This window comes from Gambusia affinis, linkage group LG21 (genome assembly GCF_019740435.1).
Source record: "Gambusia affinis linkage group LG21, SWU_Gaff_1.0, whole genome shotgun sequence".
NCBI classification, from domain to species: domain Eukaryota; kingdom Metazoa; phylum Chordata; class Actinopteri; order Cyprinodontiformes; family Poeciliidae; genus Gambusia; species Gambusia affinis.
Window position 1 is genome coordinate 20,754,035 of NC_057888.1, and position 22,815 is coordinate 20,776,849.

Consider the following 22,815-nt stretch of genomic DNA (forward strand, 5'->3'; position numbering starts at 1 on the left):
CATGTTTGACAATGAACCACACTTCTTTTGTTAGATAGCTGTTTTCACTTTACAGTATTGCCAGCGTTCCAGTTATCAACGTCTTCACTTCTTTGTTTATTAGAACAATGCAGCCTACACACACGAACTTGCTCTCACTGCCCCCAGTGGACAACAGCAGTACAACATGCACATAAAGAGAAAGTGACAGGATGCAGAACTTACAACTGTACCTTTCAACGTAAATTAGAATGCATGAACATATAATACAAAATAACTCAAAGACAAGTTAAGATGAGAACATATTCTAACAGAGGAGGGTGAGAACAGTCATGGTGAGCACCTTGTGCTTGGTTACTTCTTGCTTGTTGCGGTTTGGTCTGTGTTCATAGTTGAGCGTTGCTTACTGTCAGGGTATTTCCTCAATTGCCATGTTTAATGGTGCAGATAGTGGCGATTTCTGACATGAATGATATGGGCAAATGCTCAGGACATTATCTGTTTAGATAAGCAGAACAAACACTTTGTTCTGCTTTTAATATTGGTTACATTTAGTATTTAATATCTAGGTGTTTTTATGGGAATGTGAATCTTTCACATCAATTTGATAAGCAATTTTGATCATATTTCACATTTTATTGTGTCATGTAGCACGAGGCGCTGGTCTTGACTCGGTCCTGACTTCCCTCGGTCTTGCTCTTGTCTTGGTCTCGGATTAGGTAGTCTTGACTACAACACTGCTTAAAGGAAACACCTGAGAATGGAGCACCAGGTAAATGTTACAAACATTAGAAAAAGAACAATTGGAGGTACACTTAGAAGGGCTCAGAGTACCATAACTGGCAAATACTCAGGTGTCAAAGTGCTGGCAGAAAGCTCCTCTTATACTCCTAGATGAAGAGGTGATTGAAAAGAAGCCCTGTAGTGGATGAAGAGGTCATTGGCATCTAACAGCCAGCAAAAAAAAACTAGCACATTATTGTTGTGCACTGACTGTGAGTAATAAGAACAGAGTTTCAACCAGGTTTCTGTACCGTAGAGTAGAGAGGATCTGAGCTGTCAGCAGTCTGAGTTGGTCCTTTCTTTGGCTCAGACACTTTGACCTGAGCGTACAGCGTCTCCTGCTGGTCTCTACTGGTACTCTCTGATGCACAGCTACGTTTTTTTCTGAAGTTCACATCCTCATAGTGAAGTTCTTCCCGCGTTTCATTAGATGGTGGTTGAAGAACACCATCTAAAGATGCAAGAACACCAGGCTCCTCAGATGCTTTGGTCTGTCGGAGAAAAACACCTTATTCACCTCTAATCTGAAATCCATTCATAATATATATATATATATATATATATATATATATATATATATATATATAGTAAATACATGGCCCGTCTATTTTGGCACCCAAAGTTGAATCGCTTTTCCACCTTGCACATCCAGCCTCGGTTTGTCACGGTTCAAGATGTTTAAAGTTTTAGTTGTTGCTTAGAGTGTGGTTGGAGAAATCAAGTCACTGTTTTCTGGCTTATAACATGTTCTCTTGTGTTTCCCTTTTTGAAGCGACCTCAGGGTAAATAGTTAAATCATATTTATATGATTTATGATAAAGTCATGGATTAAACTCCAACTAGAAACTTTCAGAAATTCACATCATCTTAAAAATGTTATGTTTTAGTCAAGTTATGTAAAACTTTGCATTTTTAGATGAGTCATTGAATCTCACAATGATGATTTGATTTAAATAGAAAACTTCTTAACATTGGATGTTTTCCACTCTGAATACATAAGTACATAAATCAAAGGCAATGAGGCAATTACTTCATGTTTTTCTACACATCTCTATGATCTATTATTATGTCTTTATGCTGAAATTTAATTTAGATGATAAAAGAGGATTTTAATGACGTGCTTTTCATAAATTGTGTTCAATCCGAACACAGTGCAGGGATAAGATAGTCTGTTATTTACTCACCTGATTGTGTTGTACAGCAGTTCGTCTGGACTTCAAAAACCTAGAAAATATTAAACAGAAGTCAGAATAGACATATGATACAAGGAACAACATGAAGGCACATGATGAGAGTTAAGGTTGTCCTGCAAGACACATGAACAAAAAAAGGTAAAGTGACGTTTAGGTTAAATATAATAATGAAATGAATTTGTCCTGGCTTGTCCAGGTTTGTTTATTCTGTGTTTGTCTCTTTCTTTGATTAGATGACTTTTTTTGTTTTACCTTAATTTAGACCTTTAACTCTTTTATGTTCCTTAAGTCTAGTTATTTGTTAAATTCATTTTTCTATTTACCATTTGTGTTCTCTCTCTCTCTCTCGCCCCTGTGCTATTCTCTCTCTATCTCTCTTTTTTTTTTTCGGGCCCACTTCTTGTGTTGCCCCAAACTCTGCTAACTTCTTTAAAGCTCCGCCTCCAGCGCGCAGTTTGAACGTCCTCACCTGTTCCCACTGTGATTGTGGCTTGTTGTTGGCGTCCTCCACACAAATTGATCCAAATCTTTGAGTCTACTGACTAGATTGCCTGATGAGTTTGTCATCTGATAGCAGTATTGCTTTTACATATGAAACTTCAGCTTGATGGCTCATTGGATTGTTGTTTTGCCAGAATTGTTGTCGCTGTTTACCTGGAGCGTCGCCAGGATTCTGTCACCGCTCATTGTGCCTAAGCACATATACATTGCTCGGCTCTGGCTCCCTGTGTTCCTTGTGATTTTTTAAAATTTATTTTTTTGTTCATTTTTGATTAAAACAACAAAATCCACTGATCGCCTCTGACTCTGCATTTGGGTCTTCTCTAACATTTCACACAACCTGACATGTATCACCAGATTTTCAAAATCTATATATAGTATACATATGATCTTTTGGGTCATGTTTCTAGTATATAACAAGATTGCAGTGGACAGAGGACAGAGAGAGGAGGACTGCTGGAGCAGGAGAGGCTCCAGCAAACAGCAAGGACAGTTCAGAAATGATTCGGAATGAGAAAAAAACTATTTATGAACAGATTAAATCTTCTTTTAAATTCCCTATTGCTAGCAGATCTATTGTGACTCAAAGAGCAGCTGCTCTGAATGACGGCCTTAATGCAGCCATTCTCTGATACTTTGTACCGGCGGAGAATCATTTAGCAGGGTGCAGTATCGGACCGCACCGGCTACATTCACCCTGTGTCAGTCTATTCTACATCTTGAAAATACCAACTTTTAATCTCTCACTTTTCAGCTTCTTTTAGACCAGGATGAACTTCTCCAAAACCGGCTTTGTTTCTTTTTTGTAGAATGTTTTGTTCTTCTGACAGAAAGCAAGAAGTTTTTATTTTATTTATTTATTTATTTATTTTTTTAATTTGCAGAACAGTTAATTTTTATCCTTCTTCTTTTGGACAGAGTTTAGTTGATTAGAAAGAAAAAAATGAATAATTGTCCAATATGTGAACAAGAAGCTGCACTTTATGAGAAATTAAATATCAGAATGAATCTTTTTCAAACCTTACTGACAACATGAAGAAAAATGTCAGCTTCAGAATTCAGGTGAGAACTGTTTTTATATATTTTTCACAGAAAAAGTTTGTTACTGTCTTTTCATTTTCAACTAAAGTTTGCTCTGTTGGCTTAGTTTCTCTGTAGGTAAAATAAATTGTAAATAGAATAGTGAGACCATTTTGCAGGAAACAGAACATTGAGAAGAACACAGAGCTCTCTATAAACCAAATTTTAACTGAAGCCTCTACATGGTTTATTGAATCATATTTCATTATGATTCAGTTCCTGATACTCACCATAGAACCAGGAAGACGAGCACAGCCACAATGGTCACTGTAATGAGGGGAATCAGCAGTTTCTTGTTTTTATCTAAAGAAAAAAGCAAGAAACAAGAAGACAATGACAAAAATGTCTTGAACTTCAGATCATTCAGGCAGGTTTTTGTGAATTTTAATGTTTCACTTTACTGTAGTAATCTGTAAGATTATATATAACAATGTATAAAAAAAAACAAATTACTTATCAAAAATCTAAACTAAGTTTCACTTGGATTCCATGTTTAACTACAATATTAATTTCATAATTTAAGACAGAAAAATAAACTGTAGATGAAAAGAATAGAGGAAACCTTTAGAGAACATAGAAGAGTCCTCATAGCGATCGACTTCTCCCCCATAGACTGTTAATCTGACGTCTCCTTTAGTTACTATCCTGGCTTTATATGTGCTGTTTTCAACCCAGGTGGAGCAGCTGATGGGAGGATTGACTCTGCTGGAGCAGTTCAGCTCCATCCATCTAGCTGCTGAAGTTTCTTTGGGAGCATCTGAGGAAAATATAACAAACCTTCAGATTATTGATGAGAACCAGCTGACATCATTAATCCATTCTTCAACATAAACTGCAATGGATTCATATGTTTTCAGTACAGGAAATAAAATCGCTCATATATTTCAGATTCAAAGACGACCACACAATCAGTAAATGAAACATTATTTTGTATCAAAAATTAAAACATACCCAACAAGAGAAAAAATGAAGTTAGTAGCCAAGATCAGCAGCAGCTTCTGAACCTATAGATATATATTAAAAAAAAAAAATCCAATAAATAACCAGATACAGTCCCCACTACAGAGCAATGGCTCCCAATGAACAGTTGACAGCAGTTAACAGTTGAAAATTAAACGCAGCAAAAAATAACAAGATTTTTTTTGATAACTGTTAAAAACATATACAAAACATACACATATAAAATCAAACACACACACACACACACACACACGCACACACACAAATATCTACACACACACACGCACCCCCACAAGAGTGATGCAGGTAAATTAATATGACTGATTCGAGTCAGTTTCAACACGGCAGACTGGACAGAGACATCCGCCGGACATGCGCACACAAAGATTAATCTTTATGACCGAATACTCGGTGTCCTACAGTGAGCTGCTCAGCGGAGTACAGTGTTCACGTCGAACCGTTTTGCATGTGACACCGAGCTGATAAGGTCGCGAGTCAGCGCTGCCAGTTGCGAGGACGCGCAGCGTGATTGCTGCTCTCTGTCCCAGACACTGACAGGAGTGTGGAGACTTTCCTGATGAAGAGAAAACAGGGCTGGGCGCCCAAATAGCTCATTAAACCTGCTAGTATCTATTAGGATTGTGGAAAATGAAGGAATTTGTGTTGAGAGAATTATAGGCACTCAGTCAATAAGCTCGACTATGCAGTCTCAACTTTCCACGGACAGTATGGGTAACGGAGTACGGTTAGTGAATCATGTGGGCGCTTCTAGGGGGAAATCCCAGCTGAAGATGAAAAATTATTCAATAACTTCAAAGACATTACCTTTTATTCAGTTTTCTGCAGATGATGTGAATCCATCAGAGGAATCTGACAGAAAGTAAAGGTCTATTCACCTGAAGAAGAGAATAGTTATCCTCCCATAAAATGTTTGCAGGGCATTGTGGGCAATATTACCAAGTCAAGGTCACTTCAAATTCTTATTACTTCCAACACAGTTCGTTTTACATTTGAGTTACGCAAAATAAATGTCACATGGAAATGTTTTAACATTATTTTAGTCAGTCATTTTTTTACTCTTTTGCCTCAAAGACTTTCCAGACACCATTAATTCTGATGCTCCCGTTAAGGTGAAGATGTTCTCTGGCAGGATGGAACCTCCATGGAGTTCCCAAAATGGAAATGAGTTCACACCCCCGCCCTAAGAGATCAGTCTGCTAAAAAAATTATGTACAAGATTCACTGAGAAGCCGATGTTTTCATGCCAAATTGAGAGTTTATTAAAGCACAGAATACACGTAGAATAGAAGAGCTGACATTAAACAATGTGGGGTGATTCTTTCCGAGGCTGAGCTGTTAGAGACGTATACTTTGTTCTACATGCATCAGGTAACATCCAAAATATTCCCTGCTCATTTATTGCTGCTAAGTTTTAGCTATAAAATTCTGCCTGCAACATTTAATATCTCACGTAAACATGGCAAGCTAAAACACAGTGAGTCTGACAGCTAGAATATACTGGTCTCCTCATGAAGCTCACATCTCCGTCACTCTGTTGTTGTCATCTGCTTCTTCTGCGTCCTGTAGAAATGAGACAGCAGAAAGGTCCCGGTGTGAATTTACTGGCAGCGACAAACCTAGCCGCTGCAGCAACACGCCTGCAGTACACGAGGTCCCTTCTGTTTCGGCAATGCAATAAAAACAAATAAAACTACAAAGAAGAACGCTCCACCATCTCAGCTGGTTCGCTCCTCTCTAACAGGATCCATTTTCTAAAAATCATTTTAATGAAAGAACATATAATAGCCACCAGGGTTAGCATCTAAAGACATTAGCAGGAGATTATTGGATCACTTTTCCTGCTTTCACACAAGTTAGAATTCTGAATGTTCCTTTTGTACCAGTGAAAACAATAAAAACTGTTGGATTATTTGCTCACCTTCTCTTGTTTGTTGATGAAAACTGATCTAGACCGGCTGATAGAGGAGAAAAGCAGAACACCATGATGTTTAAAACAATTCTCACTGCTGTATGGCAGCAAGTTATGAACTTTTAGAAAGTGTCTCACCACTCTATGATGATCGTCAAACAGCAGAGAGTCACAAGACCCAGGATCTTTACTCCAATGCAGACACGATCCCGAAACTGTCGATTATCTGTAAAAAGAGAAAACATTTTACCTTCTCTGGGGAGGAAAATGTTTTGGTTCTCGACGATCAGAAACTTGTAAATCAAATATCAAGAAATATTCTGACAGAAGCTAAAGAAACACACTGACAGAGCTGATGTTAGCACAGATGAAAGGAGGCAGAAATGAGACAAAGTGAATCAGGTGAAAACATGTCAGAGCATTTCTACATTTATGATTTTTCCATTACTACAGTACCTTGCAAAATTATTCATACCGCTAAAGCACTTTTTATATTTCGTCTCAATGCAAACACCAGCTTGTTGAGTTTGTGAAAAATCAACACAAAATTATTAGAAACCGTGAGGAGGAAAGGAAATGTTTCAGGGTTAAAGACATTTTTAGAAATGAAGACGTAAATATTAATACTTGACCCCTGAGATGATAACTTGTTCTTGGTCCAAGTCAAGTCTTTAAGTTTAAATTAATCTTCAACATGCCACATTTTGGCTCTTCCTTATCTCCGCCTTCACCAATCATAACACTGGCAGCGACAAACCTAGCTGTAACATGAATGAGGTTTGTTGAACAGCTAGAAGGAAAACCTCCACCGCAGCTTCACATCTTTCACAGCCTCTAACAGGATTTAGCTCCACTGAATATCAGCAGGCCCACAGGATAATACTGCCAACACTCTGCGTGTCCCGAGGCCGAAACATCGTCAATGACCCCTCACACCCCCACCATGGACTGTTCTCCCTGCTGCCCTCTGGAAAGAGGTTCTGCAGCATCCAGTGCAGGTCCACCAGGTTCAGAAACAGCTTTTTCCCACTTGTCATCAGACTGCTGAACTCTTAACTGGACTGCACTCAAAAACTGGTCTCCACTTCATAATTTGCACATGTGCATAGTTAAATAACTTCTATTTTACTGTCATTCCTGCACTGAATATTTAATATTTATATTTATATTTTATATTGTATTTTATTTTATTCTGGAGTAAACTCATAACATTGGAACCTCAAAATATTGTCCTGAGCCGTATGCAACAAAATTTCGTTGTGTATACAAAATGATAATAAAGTCAGTCTAAGTCTAAGTCTACTTTAAACTTCTCCATAACTTTCATCCTGAACTATGTGTTGTGATCCTTGGTCTCCATGGTGATGGTTGTTCATTGCATCACTTTTACACAATATTCTCAAACATCTGAAGCTTTTAAAGGACAAAATACCTTGCAAGGCCTTTTCAAGTATTTGTGCTCTTGTTGTAAGAGCAAAAGAACACAGAATGTTCTTTTGTTCTTACGAAAGAACATTCCGTGTTCCCTGTGTTGTTGAACAGAACATTTAAATTTCTGTTGCTAAATTTTGTAACAGAATGTTGAACAACTATAAATGTTGACCACAAAACCTTAAGGCAACCTTCAGTAGAGAACTTACCAGAGTCCTTATAGCGATCGACTTCTCCCCCATAGACTATTAATTTGACGTCTCCTTTAGTTACTATCCTGGCTTTATATGTACTGTTTTCAACCCAGCAGCTGATGGGAGGATTGACTCTGCTGGAGCAGTTCAGCTCCACCCATCTAGCTGCTGAAGTTTCTTTGGGAGCATCTGAGGAAAATATAACAGATTATTGATGAGAACCAGCTGAACCATGATGTTCTGACAGGATCACTTACAGGAAACACTGAGAGTCACTTCTGTATTTGCTGTCTTGTTTTCTCCTCCATCCACAGGATATCTGGCAGAACAGAAGATGTTGTATCCATCGTGGATCTCTGACAGACTGATGTCCTGCTGGATTGTAGTTGTAAACGTTCCATTTGTGTTCCTCTCCATCTGTCTGGGAGGGTTTGGTTGGAGGTTCCAGGTGAGTTCAGGAGGTGATTGTGGACAGGGAGTGAGAGCTGAGCACGTTACGGTGACAGAGTTCTTCTCCTTCATTTCACCTGAGATTTCAATACTGGGGCTCCAAGCGGAATCTGTGTTTTCAAATCACACACACACACACATTTTACACAGTGAGATACAGCAGACTGACTCCACTTTAGACATGTGAAGCATAAAAAAACAGAATTATGAATATGAAAGTAGGAACTCATTGAAAAATACATTTATTTAAAACATCCACTTTGTGCTCACAAACTGTTTTCTTTAACTCTGGATTCTGATCCTGTTGATGTTTAACTTTACACTAATGATTCAATTCATGGAGTTTGTTGTTTAACACCAAAAAGTCATCATAATTAATTTTCTCTCAACAATATTATTACATATAAATAAAAACCAAAGTCTCTCACCTCTAACTGTTATATTAACAGGATCACATTCAGCTGTTGCTCTGAACCATCCGTTCTCAATCCTGAAGAAGTATTTGTCTGTTTGATTTGAGTTTACATTAGAAAACACACTGGTGCAGTTCTTCTCTCTCAGGTTTCCAGAAATGTTCACTGCATAGCTGTTTTGAGACAGACTGCTGTTGTAAATCACATTTTTCAGATTCTTTTCAAATGCTGGATCACTTTTAATCCAAATTCCAAATATTTCTTTCTTGTTGTCAAACGTTTCTTCTGGTTTCTCTGGTATTTCTCTAAAGCTACATGGGATTAACAAACAGGATCCACTCAGAGCTTCTATCTTCTTTGGTGCAGTAATGTTGAGGTTTGGGTTCTTATCTTTACATCCAGCTTGAACTCCTGTAAAAGCAGAGTAAAGATGGACACAATGTGGAGCAAAATGTTCCTGAAGAAAAACTTCCTGATCCATGAACTCCAGCTGAGCTGCAGCCTGTTACTTTAAACAAGATCAGACTTTACTTGAGACTAGAAATGCTTCCAGTAATGTCTCCAAATGAAAGTGAGAGAATAAATAACTCACCTGACAGTAAGAAGACACTCAGTAACACACTGACTGTCAGCATATTCTGGGAGAAGGCTGCCATCTCACTGCTACATCCCTCCATCAGTTCTCAGAGGCAAGATGAAGGAAAAACTAAGACTTCAGTTTAAATAAAGGCGGATAATTAATCAAAATATCAAGTTATCTCAGAGAAACATCACTTTTAAATCTTCCAAACAAAATGCATGAAAAAGTTCTGTTTCCATTAAAGTGGTTTTACAAAACATCAGGTTCCTTTTTAGCATTCAGAAATGTAATTCTTTAAATTTTATTCTTTCACCAAAACCACTGACCCAAAGAAAACTCCAAGCTCATTTTATCAAAGTAAATGTTAAGACTTTAAGGTAACACTTTTGAAAGAGGAAACATTCAAAGTTATGAGTTAATTAAACCTACATTTTAAAATTAGTATAATAAATGTTTTTCTTACCAAATATGTTTGTAGCAAAAATTGTTGGCAACAGTTCAGCCACCAGGAAATCCCTCTGTCTAAAAGCAACTTAATCTACAGAATACGTTCTGCCTTTCACTGGATGAGGAAGTTTATTTTACCCTCTATGGGTGTGAACGTTTGTTCAACTCTAAAAATGTGAGTGAAGAAAAAAGGAAGATAAGAAACAAAACATGAAACAGACTAGAAAACATGAGAGATTATAAAAAAATATCAAGAGACCAGTGACAGAAAATAAAGGACCAACTTCCTCTGCTCTGTTTTTCTCAGTTCTTCACTTCACATCTCACCAAAGTGAGGAGAGAGAAGTTAACAACCAAACAATTGAAAAAGATTAGTAATAATATCTTTTTTCAACATCTCCATTGTGTTTTGAATAAAACAACATTGAAGTGATGTTACAGAAACCAGATTTATTTTTTAAAGCATCACTGAAGCTGAATGAAGTTTTATAGTGTAACCCTGTAAGCTGTGGAAGTGGCCACAGACACAAAGGCTGGTTGAAACACAATAAGATAATGTTAAACTTGTTTAGATAAAGCTGTTTTTTATGTGCTGATTTTTAACCAATTAAAAATCAATGAATGTATCATCAGACTGAAGTCACTGGATGAAACACAGAGCTCAAAATAAAAAGAACTTAAATTAAATGGAAACACAGCATTGCTGCAGCCTCAACCTTAACAAGAACCAAAACATCTTCATTGCAATGAGGCCAGCAGCTTCTTGCTGCTTCCTGTGGTGCTTTCACAGCATCAGTTTGAAACCATCATTGTTGTGAAATAAGGCGATGGCTCTCAAAACCTCTCTGTTTTACTTCAGTTACTTTTTGAGTCACATTTTTTTTATTTTATCTCCACTGGTTCTTTTGGTTTTTACTTCTGAAAATGTTTGCTCTTCTTCCCTTTTTCTTCTGAGCTCCTTTAAAACAATGATTGATCAAACAGACAGAAAAGGTTCCACTTTTTAACTTTGACCATGGAAACTGAAACATTGAGACTTAACAGAGCTGAGAAAAAAGTTAGTAGATATTATTTTACATCCTGTCATATTTAAATGGATTTCAAGCAAAAACTAATATTTTTTAGAAACATTTTCCAGCCACTCCAGATTAAGATGTTACTTTGCTTGGCCTCAAGTTAACTGACATGTCTTCTATGTAAAGAAAGTTTAAGTCGGGGAATCGTGGAAAGTTAGTGACAAAAAATCTCCAAATTTATCAAAATACCTCATTAATTATTCTTTAACACCAATATTAACAACTTTTTTGTATCAGTAACAAACACTTGGAGTGATGTCTGCACTAAAATGCTTCATATTTAACTTTAACACAATAGGACAGACACTTTCAAAGCTTTTTTTTTTTTTAGCTCTTTAGCTCTACATATTCCGTTAGAAGAAAAGGAACATGTAGAATTTAGTACACGGAAACCTTTTAAGGGAAAGTGTCACAACAAATAAGTAGCGATTTTTTTCTACATTTAAGGATACAATCAATCACGTTAAAGACATCAAAGATCTCTGTTTATACCGAGTTATTCAGGATCTGTGTTTTTCTGTGTGTTTATTTTGAATTTCTGTCTCTCTGAGTTTCCATGTTGTTCTGTCTCCCCTTCATTGTTTCCCAGGTGTGTCTCGTTTCCGTGATTACCCTCTGTGTATTTAACCCCACCTGTGTCTTTTGTTCCTCGTCGGGTCCTTTTCTAGTTGTCGTTCATGTGTGTCTATTTATTCCTGTTCATTTGTGTAGCCAGTTGCTACCTGTGTTGAGTCCTGGTCTTCTGCTCAGCAGTGCTGCCTGGTTTTATGGACCTTTCTGGATTGTGTTTTGGAGGGTTTTTGTGGACTGTTTATCATTACACCATCATTATTCATCTCATCCTGGGTCTGCTGCGTTTCCCTCACCATCTTCCACCACCACTTCCTGACAGAGTTATTCAGGAAACCTTTTATAAATGTGATCATCTTGGGGCTTAACTGATCAGCACCAGCTCACATCCAGACCTCTTTAGAGTTAAATGTCATCTAAATGCACACAGACTAATTATAGTTACTGTACACTCTTCCTGCTCTCAACATGTGAAGGAGGAAGTCAAGAGCACCAGATTCAGATGCATCTAATTAGAGTAAGTCCAGCTGCCATCTATTCAAGCACCTAAAAAGGACAAAAACAGCTTCTGAGTCACAACCACGGAAGCTGTGGTTGTGACAATAATGCACTGAAAATCTGTCTTCCTGCTTGGAAGTGTAAATTAAAACCTTTTTTGTTTTGCACGGAAAAAATATGAACAATCTAATACTGCATTTTAGATTAGAAGCAGTGGCTCAAAGAGTAAACGGTAAGTTGGGGACTGAGAGAGGAAAAGACTTGAAGTTGATCTGAGAATTTTATTGTCAAAATCTGCAAAGTGACTATAGAAAAGGTGATATAGATGTCTCAGTTTGTAAGAAAACATCATCTAAAATATCTTCTCACTCTGATTATACCACCAACGTTGTCATGTTGGGTTCATGTCTTTTTACCCACATACAGAACACAATCAAGAAATCAGATAGTTTATTTTAACAATGATGAAATGTGAAATTGTTTGGTTCTTGTCCCGTGGATGGGAAGCCGGGGTCATCAGAACTCTGAAGGCAGTGGGAGAGAGATGGTGAGTTGATGGCAAGTTGGAGTTAGTTTCCTCTAGGAGGAGAAGTACTGTGGTCTCTGGGATTGTGGTCTATTATCAGGGGGTCCTTAAGATGATCTAGGTTCCAGTGTGTGGTCTTGACGGAGAGTTTGTTGTAAGTAGATGGAAGAGGCTTGCAGTGGAAAGCAGACAGGTAAGTTCTTGCGAGGAGTGATCCGATACCCAGCCAGGAGTCGAAGAACTATAGGAGAATCTTCAGACAAGGAGTAGATGGACTCAGGGAACCATTGGGTAAGATCCAAGGTTGTGTTGTACTTTAGACCGGTCTTGGTCTAGAGACCAGTTTTTGATGGTCTCTGTCTCGTCTCGGACTCGACCGCATTTGGTCTCGGTCTTGGGTTGCTGAGGACTCATTTTATTTTCAACACCGCAACTGTGGAAATATCACTAAACTTACAGCATACTGTCCAGTTTAATTGTTAACATATTTGTTTTCATTGATGCAAAACTCACCGATTAAAATCCAAACAATAACGTGACTTACCAATTACGTGTTTCTGTTACTCGCCCCACCCTCTCCCCACCTTACACCGCGCTCCAAGACATGGTTTTCTTTGAGCGCCAGAAGATGTCTGTCTAATCGTCAGTAATAGAATTGCGCTGCATAAATCATAGGAAATCCGATGGCGACAGCTAATTCAGCAGCGCTTCGCTTTCACAGACGGTGGGGACTACGTCTAACTTTTTTCGTCACTTAGAAAAGAAGCTCAAAGAACCGTAAGCTCCGTTGACGTGATTTTAGAAAGCTAGCTGTACAGAGACACATAAACAATTTTGATGAAAAAAAGTCATTCACTGCGCTGAATTATTGTGCAGACGTGTTGACTAACGTGTCGTACTAATGGGACAACACTGTGTCCAAAAGTCTGCAATGTAGTGATATGACATTCACGAAGTCTTCTGAACTTCTCTTTCCTAAGAAGACAGGACTGGAGCCTCACAGAGAGCCGTTATTTGTTCTTGTAATTCTCTGCGTACACTGCAGCTATCATTTTATTTAATTATATTTATTGATATTTATTGAATTAGCAAATAAATAAAACACAAGTTTTGTTTTCATTCAAAGTGGCAGCTGTAGGGACTGCCATGATGGCAGACATTACAGCATTGTTCTGCTTGGCTTCATGCAGTGGGAGAGAGGGTGAGAACAGTCATGGTGAGCACCTTGTGCTTGGTTACTCATTGCTTGTTGCAGTTTGGTCTGTGTTCATAGTTGAGCGTTGCTTACTGTCAGGGTATTTCCTCAATTGCCATGTTTAATGGTGCAGATAGTGGCGATTTCTGACATGAATGATATGGACAAATGCTCAGGACATTATCTGTTTAGATAAGCAGAACAAACTCTTTGTTCTGCTTTTAATATTGGTTACATTTAGTATTTAATATCTAGGTGTTTTTATGGGAATGTGAATCTTTCACATCAATTTGATAAGCAATTTTGATCATATTTCACATTTTATTGTGTCATGTAGCACGAGGCTCTGGTCTTGACTCGGTCCTGACTTCCCTCGGTCTTGCTCTTGTCTTGGTCTCGGGTTAGTCTTGACTACAACACTGCTTAAAGGAAACACCTGAGAATGGAGCACCAGGTAAATGTTACAAACATTAGAAAAAGAAAAATTGGAGGTACACTTAGAACAGGTGTGTCAAACTCCAGTCCTCGAGGGCCGCTGTCCTGCAGTTTTTAGATGTGCCACAGGTTCAAAACACTGGAATGAAATGGCTTAATTACCTCCTCCTTGTGTAGATCATTACTTCAGGGCCTTGCTAATGACCTAATTATTCTGTTCAGGTGTTATGCAGCAGAGACACATCTAAAAGTTGTGTCAAACTCCAGTCCCTCGAGGACTGGAGTTTGACACCCCTGACTTAGAAGGGCTCAGAGTACCATAACTGGCAAATACTCAGGTGTCAAAGTGCTGGCAGAAAGCTCCTCTTATACTCCTGGATGAAGAGGTGATTGAAAAGAAGCCCTGTAGTAGATGAAGAGGTGATTGGCAACTAACAGCCAGCATGCTCTCCAGGTAGCAACAGCTTCTTGGCACCATCTGGTGGATGATGAAGGAAGCAGCTTCCTCTGCCCTCTAAACAGATCATCCTACTGAATTCTTGTTGAGCTGTCTTGCCATCCTGGTTCTGATTTTTCTGCTTCAAAGGATTCTAGACCAGAAATTGAGCCAGTATTTTTGGATCTCTTTGCTGGTTTGCTGGGTTTCCTTGCTTAATAATGTTGTCTCTTGGTCATCCTTCAAAGTTCCGCATTTGGATCTTGGGACCCACAGGTCGTCCTGGAGACTCTAGGACATCCAGGAGCAAGTGTCAAAGTACTCTCCTTGTGTGTTTTTGTTTGGGTCTCTTTTTCAAAGGCACCATGTGGTTGCCAAGTTGCAACGAGTTATTTTTCATATAATGCAATGAGAAGTTAATGATAGAGGAAGTGGTGTTAAGACGGAAGAAAGACGTTTCATATCTAAATCTGAGGATGATTTCAGACAGGGGGAAGTTAACCTCCCTCATCTAGACATTTGCGACAGGAAAAAACTCTTAGATGTATATACTGTAGTTATAATTGCATGCTTTTAATTTAAAACGTGAGTATTTCCCTGTTGCCAATCTTTGAGTTCTGGTTCTGTCCTGTTCATTGGAGGAGATGCCTGCTGAAGGAGCGAAGCCAGGAAGGAATCAATCATCAATCAATCAATCAGGTTTATTTCTGTAGCACATTTCAGCAACAAGGCTGATCAAAAATACTTAGCAACATAAAAACACAGAAATACAAAGTCATAGACGACATGGTCAACAATTGAAACACTACATTTTGTCAAGTGCCATGGTTACATGTCAGATTGATGATTAAATTTCCATTGATAATGTTTCAAATGCAATGCTAACCAGATGGTTAAATTGAAAGGAACTAAGTGTTAGCAGTTTTCAGTGTTTGCAGTTTTCTAGAAGTTTGTTCCAAGTCTGGAATAGAAGCTGAATGTTGTTTCTCCATGTTTGATTCTGGTTCTGGAGATGCAGAGCCACAACCAGAAGACCTGAGAGGTTCTGAAAGGTTGATGCAACAGTGGCAGATATTTAATGTATTGTGGTGCTAAACCATTCAGTGATTTATAAACTAACAGTGTTTTAAAGTTTATTCTCTGGGCTACAGGAAGCCAGTGTAAGGATTCCTGTAGCCTTACACTACAAGGGAGGAACCTGGAGGTTTAGTCTAAAAGTTTGCTGCCTGTATTGGACTTTAAGGGTTTCTGAAGGATCCTCAATTGCAGGACTTATTTTATTTTTTACATTTCTTAGTTCCTTTTTTGACCGTATTGTCATTTCATTTCCTTCTTCACTTCATTAAAACCATGTTCCCTTGTTCCACACAGAACTCCCAGCATGCTCCTCGGAGGACAGATAATATTTTGTCTATAGATTCCTGTATAAATTGACCATTGTGCACAATAATTGAAATGATACTCTCTAAAACAAATTTAAAAACTATATCTAGACACTGCAAATATTGAAGTAATAATATAATATACTGAGTGTGGTTGGAGATATCAAGTCATAGTAATATAATAATATAATAAGAGCAAATGTTAAGCGTGCATATATTGAGATAATTGCTGCAGTAAATAATGAAAATAAAATACAACAAAGATCAGAAGATAAATTAAACTACAAACATCTGCAAAGTATACAGATCACTCTCACACAACATTAATACCAAAACATCCAAACTAAATAAAAAAAATAAAGAATCAGAAAACCCCCCCAAAAAATACAAGCACAGTATTGTTGTGCACTGACTGTGAGTAATAAGAACAGAGTTTCAACCAGGTTTCTGTACCGTAGAGTAGAGAGGATCTGAGCTGTCAGCAGTCTGAGTTGGTCCTTTCTTTGGCTCAGACACTTTGACCTGAGCGTACAGCGTCTCCTGCTGGTCTCTACTGGTACTCTCTGACGCACAGGTAGGTTTTTTTCTGAAGTTCACATCCTCATAGTGAAGTTCTTCCCGCGTTTCATTAGATGGTGGTTGAAGAACACCATCTAAAGATGCAAGAACACCAGGCTCCTCAGGTGCTTCGGTCTGTCGGAGAATATACAGAAAAACACCTTATTCACCTCTAATCTGAAATCAATCCATAATATATATATATATATATATATATATATATATATATATATATATATATATATACTCTTAGTAAATACATGGCCCGCCTATTTTTGGCACCCAAAGTTGTATCGCTTTTCCACCTTGCACATCCAGCTCGGTTTTTTACGGTTCAAGATGTTTAAAGTTTTAGTTGTTGCTTAGAGTGTGGTTGGAGAAATCAAGTCACTGTTTTCTGGCGTATAACATGTTCTCTTGTGTTTCCCTTTTTGAAGCGACCTCAGGGTAAATAGTTAAATCATATTTATATGATTTATGATAAAGTCATGGATTAAATCTCCAACTAGAAACTTTCAGAAATTGAGATCATCTTAAAAACGTTACGTTTCAGTCAAGTTATGTAAAACTTTGCATTTTTAGATGAGTCATTGAATCTCACAATGGTGATTTGATTTAAATAGAAAACTTCTTAACATTGGATGTTTTCCACTCTGAATACATAAGTACATAAATCAAAGGCAATGAGGCAATTACTTCATGTTTTTCTACACATCTCTATGATCTATTATTATGTCTTTATGCTGAAATTTAATTTAGAGGATAAAGGAGGATTTTAATGACGTGCTTTTCATAAATTGTGTTCAATCCGAACACAGTGCAGGGATAAGATAGCCTGTTATTTACTCACCTGATTGTGTTGTACAGCAGTTTGTCTGGACTTCAAAAACCTAGAAAATATTAAACAGAAGTCAGAATAGTCATATGATACAAGGAACAACATGAAGGCACATGATGAGAGTTAAGGTTGTCCTGCAAGACACATGAACAAAAAAAGATAAAGTGATATTTAGGTTAAATATAATAATGAAATGAATTTGTCCTGGCTTGTCCAGGTTTGTTTATTCTGTGTTTGTCTCTTTCTTTGATTAGATGACTTTTTCTGTTTTACCTTAATTTAGACCTTTAACTCTTTTATGTTCCTTAAGTCTAGTTATTTGTTAAATTCATTTTCCTATTTACCATTTGTGTTCTCTCTCTCTCTCTCTCGCCCCTGTGCTATTCTCTCTCTGTCTCTCTTTTATTTTTTCGGGCCCACTTCCTGTGTTGCCCCAAACTCTGCTAACTTCTTTAAAGCCCCGCCTCCAGCGCGCAGTTTGAACGTCCTCACCTGTTCCCACTGTGATTGTGGCTTGTTGTTGGCGTCCTCCTCACAAATTGATCCAAATCTTTGAATCTACTGACTAGATTGCCTGGTGAGTTTGTCATCTGATAGCAGTATTGCTTTTACATATGAAACTTCAGCTTGATGGCTCATTGGATTGTTGTTTTGCCAGAATTGTTGGCGCTGTTTACCTGGAGCGTCGCCAGGATTCTGTCACCGCTCATTGTGCCTAAGCACATATACATTGCTCGGCTCTGGCTCCCTGTGTTCCTTGTGATTTTTTAAATTTTATTTTTTTGTTCATTTTTGACTAAAACAACAAAATCCACTCACCGCCTCTGACTCTGCATTTGGGTCTTTTCCAACATTTCACACAACCTGACATATGCATCACCAGATTTTCAAAATCTATATATAGTATACATATGATCTTTTGGGTCATGTTTCTAGTATATAACAAGATTGCAGTGGACAGAGGACAGAGAGCTGGAGCAGGAGAGGCTCCAGCAAACAGCAAGGACAGTTCAGAAATGATTCGGAATGAGAAAAAAGCTATTTATGAACAGATTAAATCTTCTTTTAAATTCTCTATTGCTAGCAGATCTATTGTGACTCAAAGAGCAGCTGCTCTGAATGACGGCCTTAATGCAGCCATTCTCTGGTACTTTGTACCGACGGGAATCATTTAGCAGGGTGCAGTATCGGACCGCACCGGCTACATTAACCCTGTGTCAGTCTATTCTACATCTTGAAAATACCAACTTTTAATCTCTCACTTTTCAGCTTCTTTTAGACCAGGATGAACTTCTTCAAAACAGGCTTTGTTTCTTTTTTGTAGAAGGTTTTGTTCTTCTGACAGAAAGCAAGAAGTTTTTATTTTATTTTTAAATTTTTTAATTTGCAGAACAGTTAATTTTTATCCTTCTTCTTTTGAACAGAGTTTAGGTGAGTAGAAAGAAAAAAATGAATAATTGTCCAACATGTGAACAACAAGCTGCACTTTATGAGAAATTAAATATCAGAATGAATCTTTTTCAAACCTTACTGACAACATGAAGAAAAATGTCAGCTTCAGAATTCAGGTGAGAACTGTTTTTATATATTTTTCACAGAAAAAGTTTGTTTCTGTCTTTTCATTTTCAACTAAAGTTTGCTCTGTTGGCTTAGTTTCTCTGTAGGTAAAATAAATTGTAAATAGAATAGTGAGACCATTTTGCAGGAAACAGAACATTGAGAAGAACACAGAGCTCTCTATAAACCAAATTTTAACTGAAGCCTCTACATGGTTTATTGAATCATATTTCATTATGATTCAGTTCCTGATACTCACCATAGAACCAGGAAGACGAGCACAGCCACAATGGTCACTGTAATGAGGGGAATCAGCAGTTTCTTGTTTTTATCTAAAGAAAAAAGCAAGAAACAAGAAGATAATGACAAAAATGTCAAAAATCTAAACTAAGTTTCACTTGGATTCCATGTTTAACTACAATATTAACTTCATAATTTAAGACAGAAACATAAACTGTAGATGAAAAGAATAGAGGAAACCTTTAGAGAACATAGAACAGTCCTCACAGCAATCGACTTCTCCCCCATAGACTATTAATCTGACGTCTCCTTTAGTTACTATCCTGGCTTTATATGTGCTGTTTTCAACCCAGCAGCTGATGGGAGGATTGACTCTGCTGGAGCAGTTCAGCTCCACCCATCTAGCTGCTGAGGTTTCTTTGGGATCATCTGAGGAAAATATAACAAACCTTCAGATTATTGATGAGAACCAGCTGAACCATGACGTTCTGACAGGATCACTTACAGAAAACACTGAGAGTCACTTCTGTATTTGCTGTCTTGTTTTCTCCTCCATCCACAGGATATCTGGCAGAGCAGAAGATGTTGTATCCATCGTGGATCTCTGACAGACTGATGTCCTGCTGGATTGTAGTTGTAAACGTTCCATCTGTGTTCCTCTCCATCTGTCTGTGAGGGTTTGGTTGGAGGTTCCAGGTGAGTTCAGGAGGTGATTGTGGACAGGGAGTGAGAGCTGAGCACGTTACGGTGACAGAGTTCTTCTCCTTCATTTCACCTGAGATTTCAATACTGGGGCTCCAAGCGGAATCTGTGTTTTCACATCACACACATCACACACACACACACACACACACACACACACACACACACACACATATTTTACACAGTGAGATACAGCAGACTGACTCCACTTTAGACATGTGGAGCATAAAAAAAGAGAATTATGAATATGAAAGTAGGAACTCATTGAAAAATAGATTTATTTAAAACATCCACTTTGTGCTCACAAACTGTTTTCTTTAACTCTGGACTCTGATCCTGTTGATGTTTAACTTTACACTAATGATTCAATTCATGGAGTTTGTTGTTTAACACCAAAAAGTCATCATAAATAATTTTCTCTCAACAATATTATTACATATAAATAAAAACCAAAGTCTCTCACCTCTAACTGTTATATTAACAGGATCACAGCTGGCTGTTGCTCTTAACGGCCTGTTCTCAATCCTGAAGAAGTATTTGTCTGTTTGATTTGAGTTTACATTAGAAAACACACTGGTGCAGTTCTTCTCTCTCAGGTTTCCAGAAATCTTCACTGCATATTTGTTTTGAGACAGACTGCTGTTGTAAATCACATTTTTCAGATTCTTTCCAAATGCTGAATCATTTTTAATCCAAACTCCAAATATTTCTCTCTTGTTGTCAAACGTTTCTTCTGATTTCTCTGGTATTTCTCTAAAGCTACATGGGATTAACAAACAGGATCCACTCAGAGCTTCTATCTTCTTTGGTGCAGTAATGTTGAGGTTTGGGTTCTTATCTTTACATCCAGCTTGAACTCCTGTAAAACAGAGTAAAGATGGACACAATGTGGAGCAAAATGTTCCTGAAGAAAAACTTCCTGATCCATGAACTCCAGCTGAGCTGCAGTCTGTTACTTTAAACAAGATCAGACTTTACTTGAGACTAGAAATGCTTCCAGTAATGTCTCCAAATGAAAGTGAGAGAATAAATAACTCACCTGACAGTAAGAAGACACTCAGTAACACACTGACTGTCAGCATATTCTGGGAGAAGGCTGCCATCTCACTGCTACATCCCTCCATCAGTTCTCAGAGGCAAGATGAAGGAAAAACTAAGACTTCAGTTTAAATAAAGGCGGATAATTAATCAAAATATCAAGTTATCTCAGAGAAACATCACTTTTAAATCTTCCAAACAAAATGCATAAAAAAGTTCTGTTTCCATTAAAGTGGTTTTACAAAACATCAGGTTCCTTTTTAGCATTCAGAAATGTAATTCTTTAAATTGTATTCTTTCACCAAAACCACTGACCCAAAGAAAACTCCAAGCTCATTTTATCAAAGTAAATGTTAAGACTTTAAGGTAACACTTTTGAAAGAGGAAACATTCAAAGTTATGAGTTAATTAAACCTACATTTTAAAATCTGTATAATAAATGTTTTTCTTACCAAATATGTTTGTAGCAAAAATTGTTGGCAACAGTTCAGCCACCAGGAAATCCCTCTGTCTAAAAGCAACTTAATCTACAGAATACGTTCTGCCTTTCACTGGATGAGGAAGTTTATTTTACCCTCTATGGGTGTGAACGTTTGTTCAACTCTAAAAATGTGAGTGAAGAAAAAAGGAAGATAAGAAACAGAACATGGAACAGACTAGAAAACATGAGAGTTTATAAAAAAATATCAAGAGACCAATGACAGAGAAAATAAAGGACCAACTTCCTCTGCTCTGTTTTTCTCAGTTCTTCACTTCACATCTCACCAAAGTGAGGAGAGAGAAGTTAACAACCAAACAATTTGTTTTCCTGTAGTTAAACTGAAAAGATTAGTAATAATATCTTTTTTCAACATCTCCATCGTGTTTTGAATAAAACAACATTGAAGTGATTTTACAGAAACCAGATTTATTTTTTAAAGCATCACTGAAGCTGAATGAAGTTTTATAGTGTAACCCTATAAGCTGTGGAAGTGGCCACAGACACAAAGGCTGGTTGAAACACAATAAGATAATGTTAAACTTGTTTAGATAAAGCTGTTTTTTATGTGCTGATTTTTAACCAATTAAAAATCAATGAATGTATCATCAGACTGAATTCACTGGATGAAACACAGAGCTCAAAATAAAAAGAAATTAAATTAAATGGAAACACAGCATTGCTGCAGCCTCAACCTTAACAAGAACCAAAACTTCTTCATTGCAATGAGGCCAGCAGCTTCTTGCTGCTTCCTGTGGTGCTTTCACAGCATCAGTTTGAAACCACCATTGTTGTGAAATAAGGCGATGGCTCTCAAAACCTCTCTGTTTTATTTCAGTTACTTTTTGAGTCACATTTTTTTATTTTATCTCTGCTGGTTCTTGTGGTTTTTACTTCTGAAAATGTTTGCTCTTCTTCCCTTTTTCTTCTGAGCTCCTTTAAAAGAAGAATTGATCAAACAGACAGAAAAGGTTCCACTTTTTAACTTTGACCATGGGAACTGAAACATTGAGACTTAACAGAGCTGAGAAAAGAGTTAGTAGATATTATTTTACATCCTGTCATATTTAAATGGATTTCAAGAAATAACTAATATTTTTCAGAATCTTTCTTAGAAAAACCCTGCACAGAGAAACACTCACACACTGCAGACACACACAAGAAACTTTTCCCAAACACTCTAGATTAAGATGTTACTTTGCTTGGCCTCAAGTTAACTGACATTTCTTCCATTTAAAGAACGTTTAAGTTGGGGAATCATGGAAAGTTAGTGAGAAAGAATCTCCACATTTATCAAAATACTTCATTAATTATCTTTTAACACCAATGTTAACAACATTTTTGT

At 37.5% G+C, this 22,815-nt stretch overlaps 3 protein-coding genes across 3 annotated transcripts; all 3 read right to left on the reverse strand.

The window, feature by feature from the left end:
* Positions 1–654: 654 nt before the first annotated feature.
* On the reverse strand, positions 655–8,613 carry LOC122824091. The gene is made up of 7 exons (XM_044104301.1): positions 8,309–8,613; positions 8,067–8,240; positions 3,767–3,839; positions 1,947–1,986; positions 1,014–1,253; positions 814–898; positions 655–733 (listed from the first exon to the last, which is right to left on the reverse strand). The coding sequence occupies exons 1-6, from the start codon at positions 8,571–8,573 to the stop codon at positions 830–832; spliced, it is 861 nt and encodes a 286-aa protein (XP_043960236.1). The 5' UTR covers positions 8,574–8,613; the 3' UTR covers positions 655–733; positions 814–829.
* Positions 8,614–8,767: 154 nt separating this feature from the next.
* LOC122824681 (sialic acid-binding Ig-like lectin 10) lies at positions 8,768–9,801 on the reverse strand. Its single transcript, XM_044105541.1, has 3 exons — positions 9,507–9,801; positions 8,930–9,325; positions 8,768–8,802 (listed from the first exon to the last, which is right to left on the reverse strand). The coding sequence occupies exons 1-3, from the start codon at positions 9,589–9,591 to the stop codon at positions 8,768–8,770; spliced, it is 516 nt and encodes a 171-aa protein (XP_043961476.1). The 5' UTR covers positions 9,592–9,801.
* A 5,561-nt stretch (positions 9,802–15,362) lies between these two features.
* LOC122824088 (myeloid cell surface antigen CD33-like) lies at positions 15,363–21,544 on the reverse strand. The gene is made up of 8 exons (XM_044104297.1): positions 21,445–21,544; positions 20,994–21,113; positions 20,418–20,813; positions 19,758–20,060; positions 19,493–19,681; positions 19,272–19,344; positions 17,468–17,507; positions 15,363–16,752 (listed from the first exon to the last, which is right to left on the reverse strand). Exons 2-8 carry the CDS (start codon positions 21,076–21,078, stop codon positions 16,495–16,497), a joined length of 1,344 nt encoding a protein of 447 aa, XP_043960232.1. The 5' UTR covers positions 21,079–21,113; positions 21,445–21,544; the 3' UTR covers positions 15,363–16,494.
* Between the last annotated feature and the right edge of the window lie 1,271 nt (positions 21,545–22,815).